At 49.6% G+C, this 10,498-nt stretch overlaps 1 protein-coding gene across 1 annotated transcript in view; it reads right to left on the bottom strand.

Annotated features, from left to right (window-relative positions):
- Window positions 1-4,999, bottom strand: part of TRAM2 (translocation associated membrane protein 2) — a 79,951-nt gene extending 74,952 nt beyond the window's left edge. The window contains exon 1 of the mRNA XM_054490760.2: window positions 4,767-4,999. Coding sequence (XP_054346735.1) covers window positions 4,767-4,886 — 120 coding nt within the window. The 5' untranslated portion in view covers window positions 4,887-4,999. The remainder of the gene's footprint in view (window positions 1-4,766) is intronic.
- Between the last annotated feature and the right edge of the window lie 5,499 nt (window positions 5,000-10,498).

The raw sequence follows: 10,498 nt of genomic DNA on the forward strand, positions 1-10,498 counted from the left end.
AGAATCAGTGTGCCCTTACATCCCATAGGATAGGATTACACTTGAGGCTTGACCAGTAGTAAATCTAGCTCCAAATTTCTGCTCTGTTGCTCATATCATGGAGGCACCTGTATAGAAATCCAACCACAGAACAAGAGCACTCAAGAGAATACGTGACCCTCCTTGGTTTCCTCTGTCTAACTTCTCTAGGACACCATGGATAGAGTAAGTAAAAGGCTAAAAGGGAGATGCATAAAGTTAGGAACTAGAAAAGCTGGCAAATGCACTTCTTCGAAAATGCATTAGAAGTTAGTCAAAGAGGCCAGGCGCAGTGGCTCAGGCCTATAATCCTAGCACTTTGGGAGGCCAAGGTGGGCGGATCGCCTGAAGTCAGGAGTTTGAGACCAGCCTGGCCAACATGGTGAAACCCCGTCTCTACTAAAAATACAAAAATTAGCAGGGTGTGTGGCATGTGCCTGTAATCTCAGCTACACAGAAGGCTGAGGCAAGAGAATCACTGGGACCTGGGAGGCGGAGGCTGCAGTGAGCCGAGATTGCACCACTGCACTCCAGCCTGTGCGACAGAGCGAGACTCCTTCTCAAGTTGACCCGTGTCCACAGATGTATTATGTGTGCCATTTGCACACGTCTTTCTATGAACACAATAGAAGCAGGATTGTTTTATGATGCTGCTAACATTCACAGACAGGACCCGTAGCCACATTTCAGGTTACGATGCCTACAGGTATGTCTGGGAGGATGTGAACCAGTGCCATGGAAGCCATGTACTAGCAGGTGGTGACACAATGGGCTCCCATTGTATATGCTGCAAACATTTCACCCTGACAAATCAATCAGTGTCAGGAGCAGGCAAGAAGGTGATTCCTGAAGAAAAGGTAAATCCGCCAAATCTGCCTCCAAAACAATTAAAAAGCAAAAACCAGCCATCACCAAGAACTCCTCTGGGTCCCTAAACCTTTAAGTCATCACAGACCAAAAAGAAACCAAACCTACAAATGATAGGCTCAGAATTGTGGAAACATTTCTTTGCAGCCGCAGAGCCTGTAAATGAGCTTAAAAAAAAAAAAGTTTCAGTCCTGAACTGACATTTTAAAGGTAGTATATAAATTGCTTCCTCTCTCTTCGGTGCACCCCCTTTTTCCTCATTCTCCATTCGCTAATGAAAGACTTTTCCTCTTCCCTTGCCTGTTTCAATTTGAAACGTGGCACAGAATGGGACACTGGAAGAAGGGAAGGTGGAGGGGGAGGAGGCTACTTTCAAATCTGACACACATACCCCCCAACCAGCTGTCCACACCCTGGTTGATGGTCAGGCCAGACTCCACCTAAGACAGGACTGAAGGACCAAAGAGTTGAGTAGAAAACTCCCCCTGTGCCACCTCTAGCAAAAGCAGACTTAACGGTGGAAAGGAAGGAGGGGGAAAATAAAGTTCCACATTCCTGACATTTTTTAGCCAAGTGCTGTGGCCGCACAGAGCAGCTTCTCTATTCCAAGCAGCCTGTAGGACTGGGAGAAAACCTGGGTTCAGGGGGGAAAAGCTGCCCCCTGCCTTCGAAACAGGATGGCTCAAACCTAAACCAAAATCGGGGTAGCAATAGGGGTGAGTGGTAAGGGGAGAGACAGCCTTTCATATGTGTTCCCAAAAGGAAATTATCCCAACGGAAAGAATTTCGAGTCATCATCTCCCTGGGGACAGAGAACTAAAGCCCTGGGGTCCCTAACGGGGAAACAGAAGCCCCCTGAATGCAGAAGAGGTGACCAGTGAGTTGGGGAAAGAGCAACGCAGGGATGCAATGCAGACACAAGGGCTGTGGCTGCCTGGGGCGTGGGCTGATAGGGGGAGAGGGACCCAGCCCATTGGCAGAGGCACGACAGAGGACCCCAAAAGGAGGAATGGCCAAGAGAGTCGCTCTTTGTGGGAAGTATCATAATTGAGTTTTCCTGGCTCAGTTTCTGAATGAAGGAATCCTAGCCAGGGCCAAGTCAGAACTCCAAGAGCCTATGTCCTCTCACCCCTTTCTCCCATTCCCCTTGCACCTCTTCCTGCCATCACTTCTAGGAAAAGTGTAGCGAGTCCCCAGCTGTACCTACCATCACACCATATGCATCCCTACATACCCACACATGCACACCACACACTTCCAGAGGGAAACCCAGAAGATCCTAAATGATATCCAGCCAGTCCTGTGCTGGGTTATGAGGCGTCTCCCCAGGCTTTACTCTGAGTGTGAAGATGCCCACATTTGTTTCTCTGTGGTACCTACAGTATCCAGGATGCTTCTGCTCTCATTCGATAGAGGCAGCAGTTCCAAACTCCCCCTCCCCACCCCCAGGAATACTCATCTCTGTGGAGAGTTGGTCGGTGGGTAAAGACAGTGAGGCCCCCACCATGTGCCCGGCACAGAAGAACACAAGACCTTCTTACTGGAGGCTTAGGGCAAAGCCCTCTTTCTCCCAGAGAAGCACAGACTGATGATCTCACAAAGTACCTCCAAAAGAAGGAGACACCTGCCCTGTACGTCCTGTAGGTTCAAGGTGCTATGGGAAGAAGTGATGGGCTTGGCAGGAAAAGGGGGCCTGTAGGCATTTCAACCAGGGGCCTTGCTACACTCCCCAGTACAAGCCTAAGGGGGAGGAAGAGTAGTTTTGTTTGTTGTTTTTCTCGTCCTGGGCCTTTCTCTTTCACCAGATACTGGAGGTAAGAGCTCTTAGCACCTTTCAACTTCTAGAGTGGCAGGTTTAATGCACAGGACTTTCCATAAGACTAGAGACCCAGGGAAGGAGGTAGGTACCAAACACTGGCAGCTCTTTCTGAGCAAAGATAAAGCAGGTAGGGCCACAAACCCTAACAAATGCTAGAAATATGACAGAGAGAGCCACAGGCTATGTGAGAAACTTGGCCGCTGCAGAGCCTGTGGCTTTGAGGTTTACAGCTGTCACGTGTATCTTTCCAGCCACACCCTCCAAGGCTGGGGACACGCACTCGGAGGCCTCTTAGAATGGAGGACAGCAAACAGACAGCAGAGAATGCTCTGGGCAAAGGAAATTCTGTTATTTTGTTAAGCTATTATTATGATAAATAATCACAGGGCTCCAGGCGCAAGAGACTTTTTCATGTTGGTAGGAGATGTTATGGCTTTTGTTGCTGATATGATCTCAGTTAAACCTTACAACCACCCTGTGAGGAAGACTAGTTTTATGAACGTCTTTAATGATGGGGAAACTGAGGCTGCAGTCAGTTTTCAGTCAGACTAGTCACGGAACAGGGACTGAGACACACGGATATGACTCTGCGTGACACCACACACTTCCAGGGGAGAACCCAGAACAAGGTGGAGCAAGCCTGACCCAATATACCACTAGAGAGAGCTGTGAGAGGGAGAGGAAGGAGAGAGGGACTGAACTAAAGGAGCACTACCAAAAAGTAGAGTGGAGACCCCAGTCCCAGCACCACCGTTTATTTCCTACAGACCCTAAAGCCCAGCCACGGACACATTCATTCATCCAACCCTGACTTGGCCACCACAAGAATGTTCCCAGCTTGAGGGCAGCTTCGCCAGCCAATTAGGGCCCTTGTCATTCGTAGAGATACAGGGAACCCGAGACAGAGGGACACGGAAGGAAATTTAGCCAGGCAAGCCATCCTCCATCTCCAAGGAAGTTTGTAAATGATCACAACTTCCTAACCCAACCGTGAGAATGCAATAAGCAAGCTGGCCCAGAAGGGAGGACAAGGAGTCTCAGGAACCAGAGCAGACCACGGTGAGAGTGAGGGGAATGTCGCTCACATATCTCACTTCTGAAACAAGATATACCGCAACAAACCCATGCCAAGCTTCCTCCAGTTCTTCCCACTTTTGAATATCACATTCTTCTTGCTCTGCAAGAGTAGGGAATCCTTCCCATCAGTCTTGTGAATTCTGACCCCTTGCTAGCTTTCTACAACTCCCTGTCTGGGAGGCCGACACCAGGACATTGCTGTTGGGGGTGGGATCCCCATCCTCTGCCCCCAACTCCTACACTATAAGAGAATCAACTTTCCCCAAAAAGTGGAGGGTATCCCTGTCTCTCTTCTTGTCTCTGTAAAGGGGGTGAAGCTCTGGATCGCTGCAGATGGATCTAAAGGGACAGTCCACGGAGTGGTAAAGGATATCCAAAAACTGGCCTTCTAGAGCACAGCAAAAAAGTGGGAGCGAGATGAGCGCAGAAGGCCACTGCTGGGATGGGGCCAGGGCCACACGTGAACATCCGAGCACATTCCAGAGCTGAGAAGCAAAACACCCAGAAAATCAGATAGGAAGTGGAAAAGGGTCAGGGTCTCTCCTACTGGAAAAGCCCAGAAGAGCTAGTGGCCACCCCTTGGGGCAAGAGGGGGTTGTGCAATGACTGCGGGTCTGGGAGTCTCTGGGCTTGGCTCCTGGAAGCCAAAAAGGAAACCCCACGCGTCAAGCCAAGGTGGCAGCGCGGCGGTTGGTTCGAGGCCAGGCTGGGGTTTCAGGGCTGCAGACAGAACTGCAGGATACAATGAGTGTCCAAGGGGGCGGCAGAGCATGGCATGGCTGGCACGGCGCGGAGCTGGGGGTGCTGTCTGGGCTGGCCGGGGTACAGGCCAGAGGGGTACAGTGCACAAAGCCGGGGTGCCGATAACGTACACGGCAGCCAGGAGCCTCCGATCAGAGGAGGGCCCGCTGACCTGCAGGGGTGTGCCGGGCGGCGCACGACAGGGGGCACTGTCCCTCCAGCTCCCTCCTCCCCAGGCTCTCACCTCGAACATAAGCCCGATGAGGACGCAGAGCACCAGGCAGAAGCCGATGTCCGCATGGTTGTGGATGACGAACTCCTGGCTGAAGAGCGGGTAACTTTTCGTCCTCCTGCGGAAAGCCATGGCAGCGGGCGCGCAACGGCCGGCGGGGCCCGCACCCTGCGCTCACGAACCGCAGCGCAAACTTCTCCAGCCCCGGCCCGGTCCGCCCGCCGGCCCGCCGCCCGCTCTCCCACAGCCGCCCGCCCGCCCAGCGCGGAACAACTTCGGGGCCCGCCCCCTTCCTTCGCCCGCCCCCGCCGCCCGTAACCGCCCCCGGCCGCAGCCCCCGCCCAGCCCGCGGCCCGCACTCGGCGCGCCTGGCCCCGCCCCCCGCAGGCTTAACCCTCTAGCCGCTGGGCACGCGCGGGCGGCCTGGGCGGAGGCGTACGGGGGCGGCGAGCGGCGCTCGGCTCCTCCTCGTCCCGCGCCAGCGCGGCGCTCGGCCGCATTCTCGGGGCCCGGGGCTCAGCCGTTCGCGGCGGAGAAAGCAGGCCGCGGAGGAGGCGGGCGCCCGGGCCTGCCCGGACAGGAAGTGGGCCTAGCTTTCCCACTCCTCGCTCCGCTCCTTCCTCCGCGGGAAGGGCAGGCCCGGGAGGCAGCGAGCGCCCCGGGGGTGGCCGGGCAGCCGGATGCTCCCGGGGTTGCGGGGCTGTGGCCCCGGGGGCTGAGGGCGGCGCGGGTGCGGCGGAAGCAGGGAAGCCGCGAACCGGCCTTCTAGCTGGCCACAGCGCCCTGCACGGACGATCAGTGAATGGAGATTACTCAAGTATTTATCGAGAACTTGCAGTGGGCTAGGCACGGTTCAGGTAGATCAACAAACCGAAAGACCCTGCCCTAGGGGAGCTTTCGCTCCAATGCGGGGAGAGGGTGGATGATTGCAGTTTTGCCCAGTAATTTTTGGGACCCTCATGCCACCATTAATTAGCTACACACATCTCACCGAAAGTCTACCTTACATATTAATCAGAAGAAGTGGAAGAATAAACACAGAAGAAGCAAAAAAGGGAGGAACTTTCTCACTGAAAGTTTCTATTTAATATTAAGTCTTAAAAGTACTCCTGGAAGAACAAAAGGTGTTCTTAATAAATTATATTCGCAAATATTGGATTTAATCCTACCAGTGATGAAGGAGTCAGTTACTTTCCAGATGTACAGAAATACGTAATGAACAAAAAAAACTATTTAATTCCTATTCCATTTTTTATTAGGTTCACAGTTATTTCACTTCTAAGTAAATATGATTTTTTAAAAGTGGCACGGGGTGGAATGTAATTGAGACAGGATGGAGTTCCTAGAGAAATTTTACTTCCTCAATTTGCACTCCACCTTACTTAGCATACAGTGTTGGGTCTGTAATTCCCTTATCTGACTCTCAAGGAAATGAAAAAGTAATGCCTAGATTGGACTAAACCTCGTTTAACTTCAAGACTGAACTTTCTCAAAGTTGAACCTTCGTCTTGTGAGGAACAGAAAGATGAAGAACTCTGAAGCACCTCGACTTTCCACCTGTGAAGATGTGTTCAAATTTGCAACGTGTGGCCACATCTATGAGGTTGAACTTTATACAGTTGGTTTCTTTATAGGTTTAGATGGTTGAATTTAAGTTACCCCCACCGCTATAATTATTATTATTATTATTTTGAGACAGAGTCTTAACTCTGTCGCCTAGGCAGGAGTGCAGTGGCGAGATCTTGACTCACTGTGACGTCTGCCTCCTGGCTTCAAGCGATTCTCATACTTCAGCCTGTAGCTGGAACTACAGGTGTGCTACCACACCTGGCTAATTTTCGTATTTTTTAGTAGAGGTGGGAGTTTCACCATGTTGACCAGGCTGGTCTCGAACTCCTGACCACAAGTGATCCGCCATTTTTTGAGACAGATTCTCTGTTGCCCAAGCTGGAGTTGCAGTGACGCCATCCTGGCTCACTGGAACCTCCTCCTTCCAGGTTCAAGCAATTCTCCTGCCTCAGCTCCCGAATAGCTGAGATTACAGGTGCCCTCCACCCGCCCCTGCTAATTTTTGTATTTTTAGTAGAGACAGGGTTTCACCATGTTGGCCAGGCTAGTGTCGAACTCCTGACCTTCAGTGATCCGCCCGTCTTGGCCTCCCAAAGTGCTGAGATTACAGGCTGCTGCACCCAGCCTTTTGCTACACATTTATAGTAAACTATACTATGGGGCAGCACAATAGGTTTGTTTACACCAGCATCACCAGAAACACGTGGTTAATGCATTGTGCTACAATGTTACAGTGGCTATCACATCACTAGGTGATAGGAAATTTTCAGCTCCATTACGATCTTATGAAACAACTGTTTTATATGTTGTTTGACCAGAATATCATTATGTGGCATGTGGGTATATGTCCTCCAGTTTTTCGACATTCCTCCCTTCAAAAAGAGGCAATTCATTCCCCTCCCCTTGAGTGTGGGCTGGACTTAGTGGCTCACTCCTAATAAATAGAATGTAGCATAAGTGATGGTATGTGACTTCCAAGACTAGGCCAGAAGAGGCATTTGGGGGTTTCTGTTTTCTTTCTCTCAGGTTGCTCCCTCTGGAGGAAACCAGATGCCACTTTGTGAGGATACTCATAGTCCTGTGGAGGCATATCCTCCATATGGCTGAGACCGCCTGCCAACAACCATCACTGACTTGCCAGGCATGAGTGTGCCACCTTGGAAGCAGATTTTCCAGCCCCAGTCAAGCCTTCAGATGACATCAGCCCCTGCTAATCTCTTGACTACAACCTCATGAGAGACCCTGAGCCAGAACTAGCCAGATAAGCCACTCCTGAATTCCTGACCCACTGCACCTGGGAGAGAATAAATATTTGCTGTTTTAAGCCACTAAATTTTATTGTAATTTGTTATACAGCAAGAGGTAGCTAATACACACTGCTAAAGCTTACAATCTTTTAGAATTGACTGAGACATCATTACAATTCAGTGTGATGATGGTGACTCTAAGAACAACCTGAAGTATGCATACTCTGAGTACAAGGAAAAGGTAAACATTCTGTCTGGGGTGTAGGGAGGAGGTCATTTGGGCTGGGCCTTTACCTGACAGATGGTATTGACAGAGAATGCAGAAAAGGAGTGGTAGATGAATTTGGAGAGTTAAGACAGAACTGGATTGTGGCAGGTTTTGTATGCTGTAATAAAGAATTGTGACTTTATTCTGCAAACAATGGGAAGGAATGGAAAGTTGGTGTTTTTTGTTTGTTTTGAGATGGAGTTTCCCTCTTGTTGCCCAGGCTGGAGTACAATGGCACCATCTCAGCTCACTGCAACCTCCACCTCCCAGGTTCAAGAGATTCTCCTGCCTCAGTCTCCCAAGTAGCTGGGATTACAGGCATGTGCCACCATGCCTAGCTAATTTTGTATTTTTAGTAGAGACGGGGTTTCTCCATGTTGGTCAGGCTGGTCTTGAACTCCCGACTTCAGGTGATCCACCCACCTCAGCCTCCCAAAGTGCTAGGATTACAGGCATGAGCCACTGTGCCTGGCAAGAAATGGAAAGCTTTTAAGCATGACCAGATCTGTCTTTAGAGAACTATTAGGAGTATGGAAGACCATCCTGATTTAAACAGGAAGACCACTTTGGAAACTATTATAACAGTCCAGTAAAGAAATGGACACTTCTCTCTTCTTTTTGAGACAGGGTCTTTGTCACCCAGGCTGGAGTGCAATGGTGCAATCACAGCTCACTGCAGCCCCGACCTCCTGGGCTTAAGTGATCTTCCTGCCTCAGCTTCCGAGTAGCTGCAACTACAAGCGCACACCACCAAGCCTGGCTAATTTATTTTTATTTTTTGTAGAGACAGGGTCTCCCTCTGTTGCCCAGGCTGGTCTCGAACTGCTAGGCTCAAGTGATCCTCCTGCCTCTACTTCCCAAAGTACTAGGATTATAGGCATGATCCACCGCATCTGGCTAGCACTCCTCAAAGAACAGTAGCAGTAAGAATAAAAGGGAGTTGAATGAGTCAGAACTTGCATCTGGGATAACATAAATGATAGTGTGACCATTAAAAAATTTATTTGGAATAACAGATAAAGAGCCTGTTTAAGGGAGGAGAAGAAGATGGCCTCCGCTTTGAACAAGCTGAGGTTGAGGAGCCATGGAACACTTTGACAGCTCAGTTGGAAACTGTTGGATTGGACTTGGGAAGGGAAAATCACAACTAAAGTATTTTCAGTTCATCTTCAGTAGGACTGTTGAGGTCATCAGGTTACGTAAGTGTTCTGAGAGAATGAGAAAAAGTCTGAGGTCAGCAGAATCCTAGTGAACCCCGACACTCGGAATGGGGGAAGATGAGGAAAAGGAAAGGGTGGCGTAGAGGAAGCCATGACATAAGAATTTCGTTAAGGACGGGTTGAATCAGGCAGAACAAGAATGAGATGAAACTCCCAGATTCAGCCATCATGGCTTTTAGAGATCACTTAATTGAACATTAGAGTGGGCTTAACAGTAGGTAGAAGTTGAGAAAAGGAGGTGGGTAAAAACGTCTATTTGTAAAAAAACGTTTTGTGAGAAAAAGAGAAATGGATGGTGTTTTGAGGGCTATGGAAGATCTAAGGAAGGACCTTTAAATTATATTTAATTTTTGAGATTGGAGCATATTTGGAGACAGAGAGGAAAAACCCAGGATAGAGGGAAATACTGAAAATACTTGAGATACGGGAGATCAGTGATGAAACCGAGGAGGAGACTGGAGGGTGGCTCCAGCAATAGGAACAAAAGGGGAAACTCTCCTGAGATGGATCAGGGGCCTAAAAATGGGTGAATACAGTTCCATCTGGATGTGGAGGAAATAACAACCCCTTACGTTTATATTGCACTTTCCAGTCACCCTGTGAGGGAGGCAAGACAGTTATTACCAGCCCTTTCTTGTAGCTGTTCTGAGACATGAATGACCAAGGGCCACATAATGAGTGGGTAGCTGAAGCTGGACTCAGACCAGCCAGTCAGGCTCTCAGCACAGGGTTCCCTTTGCTGGACCATACTTCAGCCCACTCAGGCTTCCTAAAGCACAGCACTATCAGGCAGGCACCACCTGTGTCCCTCTCTGCCTGTCTAGTCATGGCTGCCAACAATTCAGCTGTATCAACTTTTTTTTTTTTTTGAGACAGAGCCTTGCTCTGTCACCCAGGCTAGAGTGTAGTGGCACGATCTTGGCTCACTGCAACCTCTGCCTCCTGGGTTCAAGTCTCCCAAAAGTACCTGGGATTACAGGCATGTGCCACCATGCCTGGCTAATTTTTATACTTTTAGTAGAGATAGGGCTTTGCCAGGTTGGCCAGGCTGGTCTTGAACTCCTGACATCAAGGGATCTGCCCACCTTGGCCTCCCAGAGTGCTGGGATTACAGGCATGGGCCACTGCAATTGGCCTCAACTCTTAACTAAATTAAATTACTCCCTCTTTACAAAACAGAACTTATGGTTTCCAATCTCTATGTCTGTGTGTTTTTGTTCACCTCTCAATGTTAACCATCTTTCAAGATAAAGAGTGTGCACCTCTTCTATCACTAAGCTTCATGGCATTAGTCTGGGGGCATCAACACAGCAATTTGTGTGTAGCTCTCAGCTAGCACCAGGTCCTCCTGCAATCGGTGTGTTTGTCTATGAATTTAACCCCTCATTACATGGTGCCATCCTTCAAGGCATGAATTCTGCCATGGAATACTGTCATAGT

The sequence above is a fragment of the Pongo pygmaeus genome, chromosome 5 (assembly GCF_028885625.2).
Source record: "Pongo pygmaeus isolate AG05252 chromosome 5, NHGRI_mPonPyg2-v2.0_pri, whole genome shotgun sequence".
NCBI classification, from domain to species: Eukaryota; Metazoa; Chordata; class Mammalia; order Primates; family Hominidae; genus Pongo; species Pongo pygmaeus.